Consider the following 15,725-nt stretch of genomic DNA (forward strand, 5'->3'; position numbering starts at 1 on the left):
ATTGAGGAGGCGGCCGCCTCAGCATCCTCCTCTGGGAAATGGGGCCAAGGCAGCCGCCCTGCCGCTGCCAAATCCCTCCCCACCCCCCGTGGTTTCCTGTTCCAGGAACACGCCGAGCCCAGTTCTACCTCGGGGCTTTGGCACTGGCTGTTCCTTCCACTGGGCATTTGCCTCCTCCGGCTTCCTTCAGGGATGGAACCTTTATCACTCTGGTTAAATGCCACCACCCTAGAGAGACCCCCAACGCCCCCCGACCACCAACCTAAACAGCAGCCCCGGAAACTAATTATCATTCTACTTTCTGTGCGGCGCTTCTCACAGCTGTTGATGTTTAACTTAGGGGTTTACTGAACATCTCCCCAACTGGCCCCTGTGCACTCCGAGTGAGGAATGAGTGTTCTCTGATAGAATTAAGAGAGGGAGTCAGATCCCGAGTCCTGAGAGACGTTCAATAGCTTCCAGGGCCCCAACATTCCATCCCTGACCTTGTCAGAGGAGGGAGTGGACAGGCCTGCCAGGCCCAGGCAGCCCAGGCAGAGAGGAGGTTGACAGGAAAGGGTTCTGTCTGCTTCCGCCTTGCTCAGCAAAGGACCAGGCTGGAGACAGAGAGGGGCCCACCCGCCTTCCCCCAATAATCAAGCCTAGGGAAGAACATCTCCTTTCTGGCTCTTTAATCTCGCTCTTCTCTCGACACAGTTCCAGCAGTGCAACCTTAGGGGCCAGCTCCAGAAATCGGGCGGGGGTGGGGGACCTGCCCCGGGGGCCCAGCCCTAGAGCGGAGCAGGGGCGCCTCCTTCCGGCCCGCGGTCCGGGCGGCCCCCCGCGGATGTCCCGGCCCTGACAGGCCCAGGCATGGTGTCCAATCGGACGAATAAATAGGGGCGTTCAGTGGTCGGGGCGAATCAGGCGGGCTTGTGGTCCGGGTGGCTTTTGAGCGTGTGGAACTTGACGCTGTCCAGCTTCTCGAAGCGCTTCCCGCAGCGCTCGCAAGTGAAGTTGTACTGCACCTCGGCCGTGTGCTTCTTCATGTGCCAGTTGAGCGATGCGCGCTGTCGGCACTGGTAGCCACAGATCTCGCACCTGGGGGAGAGCCCGCAGGAGGCACGGGGAGGTGGGGGCGGGGGTCAGAGTGGGCGGGGCCGAAGAGCAGCACCAGGGAGGGGTCGTCTCGCCTTGGGGACCGGGGCCCAACCACTAGGGCGGGGCCGGCCCAGAAAGGGGCGGGGCCACCCGGGGATACTCTGGAAACCCCAGAGGCAACGCTGGGGACGTCACCCGTCTTAGGCACTGCGCTGGGCGGGCCCCCCCGCCTTCCGGCCTGTCACTCACTGCAGAGGCGTCTCGCCCGTGTGCGTGCGCCGGTGTACCTCCAGGTGGTTCTTCCTCTTAAAGGACTTGCCGCAGGTTTCACAGGTGAACTCGCGGACACCTGAAGAAGACTAGGATAACTAAGGCAGCTAAGATGAAGCGCGGCTTCATCCTCGCAGGAGGCTCGGAGGCTGCCAAGGCAGGCGATTGGGCAGAGCAAGAATCTGAACTCGGATCCCTCAGGCGCACAGGACGCAAACTGCCAAGCCACAGTGGGCCTGAGTTTGACCCGAATATTTCATCTACTGGGGCGATTTCACATAAAAATCCAAAGTTCCGGCTTCTCGAAAAATCTGAAGCCGTGCCCTCCCGCTGGGCACGTGGGGAGGCACCACCGCTCCCCACGAACCTATATGCTATGACCTGGTCAGTGAGGTGCTTGAGGCAGACGCAACAGAAATCCTGTCTCCAGTCCACTTCCCTACCCTGGGGTGGTTCAGTGTCCTGGCTCAGTCCTGAAACAACTCCCACATGAGCATTGCTTGTGGAAGTGGGGAGCCCAGGGGCTAAGCTATGGCAGAGGCAGCCAGCCCCTGCCCAGCTACACATGACTCATAATAGCAGGTGTCCTTGTGGCCATGCAGCTCCAGCTTACTGACCACTGGGGATGTGCCCAGTGAACTGCTTTACTTCCACCATCTCACACCGGCCCTTGCGGTGGATATGGAGGCGGCTCTGAGAAAGGCAGCCCCAGGCCCAGGTTGCACCCTGCTCCCAGCCCTGGCTTCCAGGCCCAGGGCCCCCTGCTTGCAGTTCAAGCTGCCACCCGGGCCCTGGGCCTGACCTGAGTGAATGATCATGTGCCGCCGTAGGTGGTTGGATAAATAGAACTTCTTGCCGCAGCCAGGATGAGGGCACACTTTGGTCTTCCCTTTCCGATGCACGAGGTTGACGTGGTTCTGGGGGGGAGAGGGGCAGGAGTGGGTGCCACGGGCCCACCTCGGAGCTCTGCAGGGTGGGGACAGATGGGGGCCAGCTCGGGCTTGCCCCTGCCCTTGGGAGGGACTCCCAGATCCAAGCTGGGACCCAGGGCCACAACTGAGATCAAAGAGCAGCTTAACTGGGCACCTGCTCCAGCCAGGCTCTGGGCTAGGGCATCGGTCAGCCTCATCAGAACCACGGGAAGGGGCTGCCACCAGCCCAGCTTGTGGATGGGGAAACTGAGGCTCTGGAGGCTTAGTGGTTTGGTCTTGTCTTACAGCTGGGCAGTGACAGGGCTAGGACTGGAGTCCAGGGCTGTCAGCCCCACAGTGACTCTTTCTGTGCTGGTGAGCTGCCCCCAGAGCCTGGAGCAGGCAGCCCCCAAGTCATTCATTCCTTTGTTCTTTCATTCTTTAACTCACTGGCACAACCACTCCAGCGTGCAGCACCAGGCCTGGCACACAGATGGGGCTCAATACGTGCTTAATGAAAACATGACTTGGCAAATTCAGAGTTCTCTTGGAGCCATGTCCTGAGCCAGGAGTGGGGTTGTGATGGAACTCTGTCTCTGCTCTCAGGGCACCCTCTCCAGACCCCAGGGGGCACACTGCAGGTATGTCCTGGTAGTGCAGTGAGTGACGGGGGTGAGGAGGGAAGTAGGGTGGGCTTCCTGGCAGAGGGGCACACAGAGTTAAGCTTGGAGAGAAGGCACCCTGAGCTGACAGGGTGGCCTGGGCAGAGGTGGGGAGAGTTCAGGTACTGGAAGAGGGGGAGTGTGGGGGGAGCCCCTGGGGCCAGGCAGGATACAGGGTGTGCAGAGGCAGTGGCTGGCCGAAGGAGGCAGGATGGGCGGGGCTGGAGGAGGAGGGGAAGGCACAGAGGCGATGCCTGCCTCTCTGTGGTGAGGCTGAGACCAGCTGGGGCCGGGTGGGTGCATGCGAGACAGGCCAGTGGCACCTGGAGGCCTCGCCCCATGAGCCACAGTGCCCAGACGCCTTGCACAGGCAGCCCTGCCGGGCCTACCTGGGTGGGGCACTCACCTGGAAGCTGCTGAGGGCCACATAGACCTGGCTGCAGCCTTCGTAGGGGCAGTGGAACATCTCCAGCAGGCCGTCGGCATCCATCACCCGCGACCTCTTGCTCCGCCGCCTCCTAGAGGGAGAGGAGCCTGTGGTGTTGGAGCTCCTGCCCCAAGAGCTGCTCCTATTCCCTGCCCCCGCCCACCCTGGCACCCACTTCTCGGGTTCCTTGGGGATCTCGTAGATGATGGCGGACATGTTGCTGCCCTCTAGCTCCTCCCCGTCAGCCTCGGCCTCAGGCTCGGCGCTCTCAGGCACCGTCGCAGCCAGCTCAGCCATCTCGGGGGCCACCAGCTCCTCCTTCTCCTCCTTCTTGAGCACGTACAGGTCCTCCTTCTCTATGGGGGTGGACACAGAGTGAATGCCCATGGGGACTAAGGCTACTGAGGAGCTCATTCTGGGGTCACTCCTCGCCCTCCCCTCGCCAGGTCCCAATGTGCCCCCCTTCCAGCCCCCGGACTGGCATGGCCCCCCCAGACCTTTCTTGGTCTCAATGCCTGTCATGGCAGCAGGGTCCATGGTACTGGGTGGGCCACCCTCTGGCTCTGTCTGTGTGTAGGCAGCCACGCCCTCCATCATGGCACAGGGCACCTCATCGCCCAGGCCCCCTCCGGGGGCACTGCTGCCGGCTGCTACGTTGAGGTGGATGCCCTCAGCTGTGAGGGCGTCGTAGCCGGGGCCGGCGATGATGATCACCTGCGACCCGGGCACCATGCCTGGCATGGGACAGCTGGCTACCACCTCACCCAGTGCCTCCTGGGGCACGTTCTCAAAGAGGGTGCCGGGCCCCGGGCCCACTTGTACGGGCACGGGCACGCACACCACTGTCTCCAGGGCCTCCGGCCCACTGCTGGCCGGGTTGGGGCATAGCGGGGTGCCCTGCTCGGCCAGGCTCTCCACATGGTGGACGTCGAAAGGGATGTGCACGCCCTCCTGTGTGATGAGCCCACTGCTGCCTGCCGGGCTGGTGGGTGTGACTGCCGCCGTGGCTACTGTCGCCTTGGTTGGCTGGCCCTCGGGGGGCTCCTCGGAGTCAGAGCCAGAGCCGGAACTGGACGAGTCAGAGCTGCCGGCCACCAGGCCATTGCCCACTGTGGTGACAGAGGAGAGGGGATGGTTACAACAGTGTACAACAGCAGCAGCTGGTATTTGTGGGAAGCCCCCCGGCCCCAGGGGTTGGGCACTGCCACTCCCCTGTAAGAGTGGTCAGCTCAGTCCCATATCCTCCACTGTTGCCCCTGCACTTTGGGATACTCCCCTGCCTCAGCCCCCAGACCCACACTCAGGCTTCCTAGCTCCTCCCGGTGGCTCCTTTTCAGCCTTTTCTGTTCTTATGGGCCTGGCAAGCTCTCGCTGGGGCTTCTCCTCAGCTCTCCACTCACCCCAGCACATTGGTCGGGCTGGCTGCATTAAACACCGCCCTCCTCCTGGACACCAGCCAGGTGTCCAACAATTGGATTCAGTTCTGACACCATCTGTCCGGAGACCGCGTCTGACCCCGTATGTTAAAGAACTCAGTCCCACAAGACTGACCCCACTTCAGATACCAGTCACAAGTCCCAGATCACCCATACTTCCGGCTATAAAGTGGAGGTTCCGGCAGACCTCTGCTCAGTTTCAATAATTTGCTAGAACAACTCACAGAACTCAAGAAAGTGATCTGCTTCTGATTACAGTTTTATTATAAAGGATACATCTCAGCATTTGCAGGATGGAAGAAAAACACAGGGCAAGGTAATTATGTATGTGTGTGTGGGGCCTGTCATGGAGCTGCGAGGCTCTCTACAGACATACCAGTCTCCCAGCACCTCAGCATGTCCACCAACCTGAAAGCTCTCAGAACCTCACTGTTTAAAAGAGTTTTTAAAACTTTATGTATTTATTTATTGGCTGCGCTGCAGGGTGTGCAGGATCTTAGTTCCCTGACCAGGGATGGAACTTGTGCCCCCTGCAGTAGAAGCACAGAGTCTCAACCACTGTACCACCAGGCAATTCCCAAAAGTTTTTATAAGGAAATGGCTACCCATTCCAGTATTCTTGCCTGGAGAATCCCATGGATGGAGGAGCCTGGCGGGCTACAGTCCATGGGGTCACAAAGAGTTGGACACAACTGAGTGAATTTCACTTTCTCCAGCTCCCATCTGCTTCTGGGGGCTGGGGGCAGGGCTGAGAGCTGCCACCAGTGACAGGCTCCCATCCTAAAGCTATCTAGGGGCTCCTCCATGAGTCACTTCATTGGACTGTTCCCCAGGTGTGTGGCATGCAGGATCTTAATTCCTCAACCAAGATCAAACTCATGCCCTCTGCAGTGGGATCAGAGTCCTAACCACTAGACTGCCAGGGAATCCCCCAGCAATAAAGTATGTTTAAATTAAGGAATGTACCTTTTTTTTCCCCTGCAATGCTCTAGCACACTTAACAGATCACAGTTTAGTGTAAACATAACTTTTACATGCACTGGGAAACCAAAAAGCTCATGGGTCACGCTTTACTTTGATATTTGCTTTATTGAGGTGGTCTGGAATCAAATCTGCAATGTTGCCTAGGTCTGCCTGCATCTATTTTTATTATAGTGCCATCTCTCCCCATAGCCTGGTGCCTCCGGTGGACAGTTCTCACCTGAACCTCCTGTGGAGGTGCAGACTGTCACACCTCACTGCGTCCTCCACTGCTCTCTCTGGTGTGTGTTTGGGTCTTATGGGCGTCTCAGATTCTGGTTTGAATCTCCCCTCAGAGAAAGGCTCAAAGACACCCCTATCTAAGCCAGTGGCAGCTATGCCTGTCCAGTTGCTCAGGCCAAAGTCCTGGGGCTCTTCTTGACTTCTCCCTTTCACACCCACTTCCAATCTGTCAGCAAAACCTGTTGGCCCTGCTTCCAAAATACATCCCCGGGCAGGCAGCTTCTCCTATCCCCGCCCTGCAAATCCTGGGCAGAGTCCCACCAGCCCAGAACATGCACTTCTTTCTCCTGGGTGCCCCTGCTCCCATCCTTGTCCCCCATTAAGCCTGTCTTGTTTCAGGGTCAGAGGGAGCCTGTGAACACCTGCTTAGGTCACCTCCCTTTCTAAGAATCTGCTCATTGCTTCCTGTGGAAGAGACAGGCCAGCTGCTCACCGAACAACCCCACTGTGCACCCCCTCACCCCCGTCTCTTCCTCCTGACACCTGGTGGACTACATGTCCCAGCAGCCTTTGCTGTTAGGTGTGGCAATACAGCTGAGTCCCAGTGGAACGAGAGTGGAAGTGAGCTGTGTCAGGTCACAGGAGGTGTGGTGCATTTGTGTCAGCCTCTGGCCTTACCTCAGTTAATGCCCTTCCCAACTGACTTGGCATAACAGCCAAACTCTTCCATGGCCACAGAGCCTGCAATCTGCCCTCGTCACCTCCTCTCCAGCCCCACTGTCCTCCTTTCCATACCTGGAGATGCTGGCAGGTTTCTGCCTCAGGACCTTTGCACTGGCCACTCGCTCTGCCAAATCCTCTTTCTGCAGATGCCTGTGTGGGCTCTTCCCTCATCTCCATCACAACCTTCCTCAAGTGGTATTTCTTCAGGGATGCCTTGGACCACTTTGTTTCAAATTGCACCCTTTTCTCTCCTGTTTTTTTCCCCAATACTTGCCAACTTCCACTTCACTCTCGGTGTTACTTGTTTATCTTGTTTACTGTCTGCTTCTCTAGACGGTAAACAGATGGGGGAGGGGGGTTGTCCCTGTGCACAGGATACCAGCTGATTGGTCCACGTTGAGCTCAAGTTTGTAAGAATGAGGGAATCCAAGACCAAGGCTGTGATGAAGGCCAAGAGGGCCAGGCATCTTACCCAGGCATTTGGTACTAATGTCCACACACAGGAAGAAACTGGGGACTGGGCAAATGAATGACTGTCCCTTCAGCTACTCACTCGAGACACAGCTGGGGTATACTGTCTGGGTACTACATATCACATCTACAGTCCCAGAGGGTCACGTGGAGAATACAGGCTCTGGAGGGGGATCCCAGTGCCCACTCCTCCAGCTGTGTAAAGTAGGGGTGCCTGCTAACCTCTCTGAGCCTGGGGCTAACTTGGCACCTACCCAGGGGGTGTTTGGGGGTATTTAAATGAGTAAATAGGACAGTAGGGCTTACGGTAAGCCCTATGGTAAGCTTATGGTAACACCTCATCAGTGTTTCCCATCATAATTATTATAGAATAATAATATTCCCCCACCCACCCTTGACTCATCCCTAGGCAGCAGCAGGGGTAGGGTAGGGGGGATTGCCCCTTTTTTTTAAAAATAAATATTTACTTATTTGACTGCACTGGGTCTTAGTCGCAGCACTCAGGATCTTTAGTTGCAGCAAGTAGGAGCTAGCTCCCTCACCAGCAATCGAACCCAGGTCCCCAGCATTGGTAGCAAGGAAATCTTAGCTGCTGGACCGCCAGGGAAGTCCCGATTGCCCCTCCTTCTAACACTCTGTAATCTTTAGGGTAGACTGAGCCCTGTGGCTCCACCCTGGAGTAGGGGCAGCTTCCTAGAGAGTTGGGGCCTGGCCAGGGCATGTGCCTGGATCCCCAATGACAATGTCCAGCTGTTAAGTGGACACTAAACTTCTTGCCAGTTAATAATGACATTAATGACAGAACTGGCCGTACACCCACCAGCATCCTGTGGTCCTGGTAGGAGGTCCACCCTTGGCAGAGAGCTGGTAAGGGTGCTGTTGAGGGGCCCGGGCTGGCACAGGGACACAGCCACTCCCTCCCCCTCCCCGCCGGCCAGCACTCACAACAGACCTGGCCAACTGCTCCCAGGATTCATTCCTGAGAGCCCAGACCCAGAAGCCACTGGTGTCACAGTTGGGCTGGGCCATCAAGGGACCCTTCTGGGTACCACCCCCAACCTAGCCAGACACAGAGCCAGATGGGCCAGTCACGTGACTCCCAGGAGCCTTGGTTTCCTCAACTGCTAATGATGAAGGAGTGGGGAGGGGCCAGGGTGGCTCAGGGCAGGGCCTGGCATTAGGAGGACAAGATGGCCATGGGGCTGGCTGCTCTCTGGGAGCCTGGCTGACACACCGTGGGACAGCCGTTGGCCGGGGTGCCCACCCGGAACACCTCTCGCCCACGGCTTCCCCTTGGCCAGCTGGGACGCCACCTGCTCAGAGATGCTTGCCAGCCCTGGTGGCTGACCCCACCCTCAGCTCCAGCAGGGTGCCTGGCAGTGGGCCCCAGGTTCCTTCTAGTGCCAAGCCCCTGAGGCAGGTGGGCAGCCCCTCACCACCCACAACGTCTCCTCTGCTCCCCCACCAGAGCCAACGGGGCCCTCCCAGTCCTGAGCAGGCCGCTGGCTCACGTGTGTGTGTGTGTGCGCACATGCACGCGGTGTGGGATGGCAGGTGAAGGACTGGGGCAGTGAGAGATGAGCACGCAGGGCCAGTGGTGGGGGAGGGATAAAGGGATGAAAAGGGAAATGAGATGGCGGAGAGACAGTGCGGGGGAAGAGGAAAAAGGCACGAGATGATGTGGGGGGCAGATAGAGTGAGGACGAAATACAGAAAGATAGGAGGGGAAAGTGGGTCTCTGGTCTTCTTGATCAGAGAAAGGTCAAGAGCAGAGAGTGGGGCACAGGGAGGGCAAGAGAATGAGGTTCCTGAGAAAAAGGTGGAGGAAGCAAAGGAGAACAAAGAGGCCAGGAGAGGCCCAGCACCTGCCAGTCCCTCCAGCTGCTGAGCTGGGTTTCTGGATCCCACCCCTGCCTGCCCCTGACCTTGGGCACACTGCGCCATGCCCTGGTGGTCCCTTCGCAGAATGGCGACCAGCCCTTGGGCTCTGTAAGGACTCAAGGACGGCAAGATCACCCAACGCCAGGGCCGTGTTACTTGCTGTGAGGTCTGTGATGCTGGCCTGATGCTGGCAGAGCCCCAGACCCCGCAGGCCATGGTGCGCCCTCCCTGCGCCCCCAGCAGACCCACCTTTGTCACTCTCGGGGTCCGAGTCGCTGAGCGGCTTCAGCGGGGAGTGCAGGTCTTGGAAGTAGCGGTGCCCGGCTTCACACTGCCACACAGCTGTGGTGTACAGGCCGAAGGTGGGGTCCAGCTCAGCCAGGTGCGGCTCGTAGGGGCAGCGGTGCTTGTGGTCCTCGTACCAGATCACCACGTTCTTCAGGCAGTTCACATTGCGTCGCCGCCCTGCACACACAGGCGCGAGGCAGCGTGAGGGGCAGTGCTTGCCCCCCAACCCCGCCCAGCAGCGGGGCCCCCAGAACCATCCTCGGCCTTACGGCTCCCCAGAGGTTAAGACACCCTCCTGAGTCCTGTCCGGGCCTGTCCCCAGTACACAGATGAGGAAACTGAGGCTCAGAAACGTAAGACCTGCCCTGGAGACAACAGAGGCTACCCAGGGACTGTCCCCACTGCTGGAGTCGAGTCTTATACACGACAAAGCCTGGTGCCTGGCAGGTGCACGGCGACTGTCAGCCGCCGGTTACAGTTAGGATCGTCCTCATCAGCTCAGCGTCTCCTGCCTGCCCAACTCAGTCGCTGCACCTTGCTCTTCCAGCTTTCACCTCTGCCCCTACCCACCACGGCTGACAGAAGGCACCTCTGAACACTTGGGTCAAGTCACCACCCTTCTCTGGTCAGAATTTACTGGGGCTCCCATCTCACCGGGGGTAAAAGCCAAAGACCTCCCCGAGGCTTCCCAAGCCCTGCATGTCCTGCCCTGTCACCTCTTGCCATCACCTCCTCCCACTGCTCCGCTGATCACTCCACTCTAGGCTCAGGGCCTCCTCCCAGATCCTCACCTACAGAAGTATGGTCCCGCCTTAGGGCCTCTGCAAGGGTTCTGCCCTCCTCCTCCAGACACCTGCCCTGCCCCTCGCCCTTGGAGCTGGACTGCCTGGGCTAAAATCCCAGCTCTGCCATTTCCCAGAAGCCACTCAGCTTCTCTGAACCTCAGTTTCCCCTTCTGGGCAGGGGGAGGATAATGGTCCCCACTTCCTAAGGGCTGCCGGAGGCAGGGAGTGACGACATCGATAGGGCCCAAGACAGGCAATGGTACCTAAGATTCCTGTGATGATCCTAGTCCTGCAGCCGACGGGGAGGAAGGTGTGCCCTTGACTTCCCAGGCTGGGGGATGAAGGGGGGTCTAGGAAAGGTCCTGGGGGCTAGGGATGGTGCTGGGGCCACCAACCCAGTGATGATCATGGGGTACCACCAGCAGCCACTTCTCCCACCCAGCACTTGTCTCCTTATCTCCTCTGGGATTGGGAGTCACGGTCTTAGCTCAGCTTCTGCGACTGACCATGAGAAGGGGAAGGGGAGGGGCTCACTGACATCAGACGGATGTCCCTGGACCACAGGCCCTCACCCTGCTGGATGTGGCCTAAGACCCACTGCCCCACGGCTCGGGGTCTTGGCCAGGGGGTTGGGACCAGGAGCTCCAGCCTCTGTTTCAACAGCCCACACCCGGCTCCCCTCGAGCCTGGCATACCACACGCCCTGTAGGCTGGGGCACAAACAGTTCCCTCTGCTCTGCCTGGCTCCTCCCTGGCTGACTCCCACGCACCGGGCAGGAGAGCAGAGGAGCGGACGGGACCCCTTGGGAGATGCACAGACCTGGGTTTGCGGTCTGGCCTGGCCACTTTCTGGCTGTGCAGCTTGGGCAGTGACTCAGCCTTTCTGGGTCAGATGGGGGCAATGAGAGCACTCCCGCTGGGCACAGCACTGGTTCAGGTTGCCTCCGACCCTTCCTGGCCTCACTCCCACCCAAGCCCCAGGCTGGGTCAGGACTCTCCTCTGGGCCTCCTGGTGCCCCTACATCCCCACCCCAGGCCTGCCTGGCCTGCCCCCACCCTCCCCATCTTTCCCGTGAGACTGTGGGCTCTGGGAGGGCAGGGCTGAGTCTGCCCCATCTCACATGGTGCCTGGCACACGTGGGCCCTCCATAAACCATCTGCGAGGGAGGGAGGGTGGGAACCAGCCACAAAGCCACTTACTCCCATCACCACCCCCACCCTGGCTGCAGCCCTACTTACTTTTCTTCCGCTTTGGCTTTTTAGGGACTTGCTCCCAAGGCTTCCTGTAACAGAGAGAGGAGGCAGTGGGGAGTGACCCTGGGGACTGATGATGGTGAGACCCTAATCCTGCTCGCGTAGGGCAGCATGGAAGCTTCTGCTTCCTGGGCCTGGCCTGCTGTCCACGGTGGCTCCACTTGGGCTCTGCTGCCCTGGAATGGGGTCTACCATCATCACCGACCTCACAGAGTGGGAAACTGAGGCCCTCAGCATGAGGCTGGCCGCCCAGGGTCCCCAGACTGGGAAGTAGACTTATCAAGAGGGAGTTTATTTGAGGAGCCTGACCTAAGCAGGGGAGACTTTAAAAGTGCACTGCTGGCTCAACGCTGAGGACTCTGCCTGCCGGTGCAGGAGTCACAGGTTCCAAACCTGGTCCGGGAAGATCCCACATGCTGTGGAGCAAATAAGCCTGTGGCCACAACTACTGAGCCTGTGCTCTAGAGCCTGGGAGCCGCAACTACTGAGCCCATGTGCTGCAGCTACTGAAGCCTGCACACTCTGGAGTCTGTACTCTGCAACAAGAGAGGCCACTGCAGTGAGAAGCCCACACACCACAGCTAGAGAGTAGTCCTCACTCTCCGCAACTAGAGAAAAGCCCTTGAAGCAACGAAGACCCAGCACAGCCAAAAGTAAATGAGTAAAACTAATAACAATAATAAATGCACTGCTGAAGCCACAGACTGGAGACAGAGAGCAAGAGGGCCTGAAGCCAGAGACTGGAGACAGAGAGCAAGGGGGCCTGAGGCCAGAGAATGGAGACAGAGAGCAAGGGGGCCTGAAGCCAGAGACTGGAGACAGAGAGCAAGGGGGCCTGAAGCCAGAGACTGGAGACAGAGAGCAAGGGGACCTGTGAGGGGCCAGGACCTGAAAATGGCTCAGCAAGACTGCAGGAACCCCAGCCATACAGCCCTGAGGAGATGGATTCTGCCAAAGCTCTGAGCAAGTTTAGAAGCAGGTCTCTCCCTGGGTGAGCCTCTAGGCGACAATGGTGTATCAGGCTGATACCTTGATTTCAGCCTTGAGACCCTGAGCTGAGGATCCAGCTACAATGTGCCAGACACCTGACCTACAGAAATGTGAGATCATAATTCTGTGTAATTTTAAAGCCACTGAGTCTGTAGTCAGTTGCTACCCAATAGCACCATCATAGACTTGACCTCAGACAGCCCCATCCAAGGTCCTGCACATTCTGCCCCTGAGGCTGGACCAGAGTCCTGGGGAGACGGTCAGGCCCTAATGGCCTACTCGACGAGGGTCCTGCCCAAAGGCCATGCCATTGTGTCCACCTGCCTCCAGAGCTTTCCCCTGCCCTGCCTGGGTCCCCACACTCACTGTGTGCCCCCGTGGGCCATGGCCTGGGGGAGCCCAAAGGCAGGGGGGACCCCATGGTCTCCCATACCAGGATGGCCACCAGATCTGCCAAGCAGATTCCTGACCCCACGTGGGCCTCCCAGCTGCAGTCTAGCACACATTCTGAGATGCTTTAGAGCGATCTCTCCTGGACTGGCCAGGGCCTCCCTCTACCTTCCTGCCACCATGCTTCAGGGTCTGCCCACCTGATTCAGACTGCTTCTCTGCTTTTCCTCATCTAAACCATAGCAGCAGGCTCTGGGACAGTGGGTGAGCAACCCTGCCTCCCTGTGCCTCAGTTTACCCATCTGTAGTGGGGCTCATAACAGTACCTTCTTCACGGGGTTGGCACGACATTATAGGCATTATAAAGAGCCTGGTAATTATTCACTCAGCAAATGGTGATGATGATCACATTGTTATTTAGTTGCTCAGTCGTGTCCAGTTCTTTTGCAACCCCATGGACTCTAGCCTGCCAGGGTCCTCTGTCCATGGGATTTCCCAGGCAAGAATACCGGAGTGGGTTGCCATTTTCTCCTCCAGGGGATTGAACCCAAGTCTCCTGCATTGCAGGTGGATTCTTTACCACTGAGCCACCTGGGAAGCCCAATGATGACCATTATGAGTCTCAATATTGTCACAGAGCCAGGACCTGGGACACTGGTCTCCTTACTGTGCCTGGGACCACCCTCTTGCCACAAATATCCTGACAGAGAGTCTAGGGTCTCTCTTCAGCTCCAATGCCCACCCTCTCTAACCCTTGTCCAGCCTGATGACATGTCTCAGCTCCCATACTCCAAGTCTGGTCCCAGAACAGCTCCTCTGAGCTCCTCTATCCCTCCTGCTCAGGCTCTGCCCAGGAATCTGTGCCCCAGTGTCCCATCCCAGGAGGCTCTATGCCCTCCCATGGCCCCACCTCCTCTCCAAAGGGCCAGACTGGTTGCCTCAATTCTCACCCAAACCCAAATCTAAACACCCACGACCACTTTCACCCATTCATAGCCTCACCATGGCTGGGGTGCTGGGAACTTCACTTCGTGGTGGAGACAGGCTTGGTGTCACTCAGACCGGAGTTCAAGTCTCATCTTTGCTACTGACTGCCTATGTAATCTCAAGCAGGTTTTGTCCCCTCTGGGCCTCAGTTTTCTTATCTGTGAAGTGGGGATAATTGCAGTGCCTCCCACACAGAAATGCAATGCAGCTTAAAAGAAGAAACTTCCCTGAGTGTATTTTCTGGATTACTCATATGTTGCGTGCCCTGAGGCCAGGTTTTGCCTCACCACACACAGCCTGGGTGTCTCAGTGCCCCTGCCCCAGTCCTGCAGGCCCACACAGCTGCAGCTCGGCCAGACAAGCTTCTGGAAACATAACTTTCAGCTTAGGAACCTCCCGGGGCTCCCTCTGGCCAGTGGTTCTCCACTCCAGCTAAACAGCTTCAGCTCTTCAGAAAAAATAGAGGATCTGCAACTCTACCCAGACTAACTGAATCAGAAACTCCAAGTAGTTGTGACACTGGCCTAAAGTTGTATAAGCTCCTAGCATTTCCTGCCCTGCTCTTTCTTGGGCATATAAGCCAGCCTGCTACCCTGCGGAGGGAGTGGGTATAATTCAGCAGGTTCTGGTTGACTCCTGATCCCCAGAATCTCCTCTGAGAGAAATGTGTAAATGTATACAAATGAAAACCAGGGCAGATCAGGGTTTTGTTGCAGCATTGCTTGCGACAGGAAACAAACATTGTTAACAGCTAATATCCGGACAGCTCACTATGTTCCGGGCACTGTTCTAAGCATTTGGGTGTAATTTAACTCATTTAATCATCACATCAACCTATAAGGCAGAAACAGAAAAATTCCTTCCTTACAGGTCATTTTTAAGACCAAGGTTCCATAAAGACCTCTGCCCTCCACCTGAGCAGCTAACTTGGGGTTTCCTCTTCACCCGAGTCTCCCTAGGCAGATGTGTTCCCCAAGAGCCAAGAGGTTGAGGGATTGTAAGGGGTCCTCTGGGAGTATGCGGCCTTGGTTTCTGGGAGTGGACCCCATGAAATGCCAGGTGGGTCACTGAAGCCTCAGGATGGTTAGGGCTGGGAGCCCTGGGATGTTCAGTCACAGCCCCAGGCTACACTGTGGAGGTTTAAGGGGATGAGGCCTTTGAGGTTCCTGGGGCCAGTGGAGACCTCAGAACCGTGAGGCTTCAGAAGGGCGGGGCCGCCCCTCCAGAGATTGGGCCGTTAGAATGCTTGGAGGTGGGTCCCATACCAGGATTGGGCAGCCAGAGCCCTAGGGGGCGGGGCCAAGGGCCCAGGAGGCGGGTCGAGAAGCTGGATGCATCCTAGGATTGGGCAGTCGGAGCGACGGGAGGTGGGGCCGCGAGCCAGGCGCGTCCCAGGACCTGCACTCGGAGACCCAGGCCGGCCGCCGGGGCGCCAGGCGGGGCTCACAGGTGCCATGGGCGGGGCCTGGGGGCAAATGGGGCGGGGCCAGGCTCAGCGGGGGATGGGGGCGTCTCCTCCCTCACTCCCTCCCACCCTCAGGCCGGGCCCCCTCACCCGTGGCGGCCGCTACGCTGGCCGCGCTCCAGCGAGATGAGGTAGGCGGCGAGCTTGGCGTCGCTCCAGCCGCTGCGGCGCCGCAGGTCCACCCAGGGCCCGTGCGCCTCTCCCAGGTACACGCGCCTCACGTCGTACTTCTTCCGGGACTCGAGCCGCCGCCGGGCCCGGTCCGACTCCGTAAGCCGTGGCCGGCCCCGCGCTTTGCGGCCCGCAGCGCTCTCCTCGGCGGCCGCCTCCCCGCCTGCGCCCGCCTCAGCCTCCGCCTCCGCCTCGGGCTCCGGCGCCCGCTCCGCCATCCCCCCCTCCCTGGTTACCAGCCTCCCCCGTTGTTAGGAGCCCGGCCGGAAGTGGCGCGCATGTTCCGCGCCGGCGGGAAATTTCTGATGGACTCTCACTGCCCCACGGCGTC

General features: G+C 58.5%; 1 protein-coding gene across 1 annotated transcript; it reads right to left on the reverse strand.

Annotated features, from left to right (window-relative positions):
• Positions 1-678: 678 nt before the first annotated feature.
• Positions 679-15,612, reverse strand: ZNF653 (zinc finger protein 653). The gene is made up of 9 exons (XM_068979936.1): positions 15,314-15,612; positions 11,377-11,420; positions 9,314-9,529; positions 3,848-4,459; positions 3,526-3,706; positions 3,330-3,441; positions 2,153-2,267; positions 1,330-1,429; positions 679-1,080 (listed from the first exon to the last, which is right to left on the reverse strand). The coding sequence occupies exons 1-9, from the start codon at positions 15,610-15,612 to the stop codon at positions 903-905; spliced, it is 1,857 nt and encodes a 618-aa protein (XP_068836037.1). The 3' UTR covers positions 679-902.
• Positions 15,613-15,725: the final 113 nt, after the last annotated feature.

This window comes from Capricornis sumatraensis, chromosome 9 (assembly GCF_032405125.1).
Source record: "Capricornis sumatraensis isolate serow.1 chromosome 9, serow.2, whole genome shotgun sequence".
In the NCBI taxonomy this organism is placed as follows: Eukaryota; Metazoa; Chordata; class Mammalia; order Artiodactyla; family Bovidae; genus Capricornis; species Capricornis sumatraensis.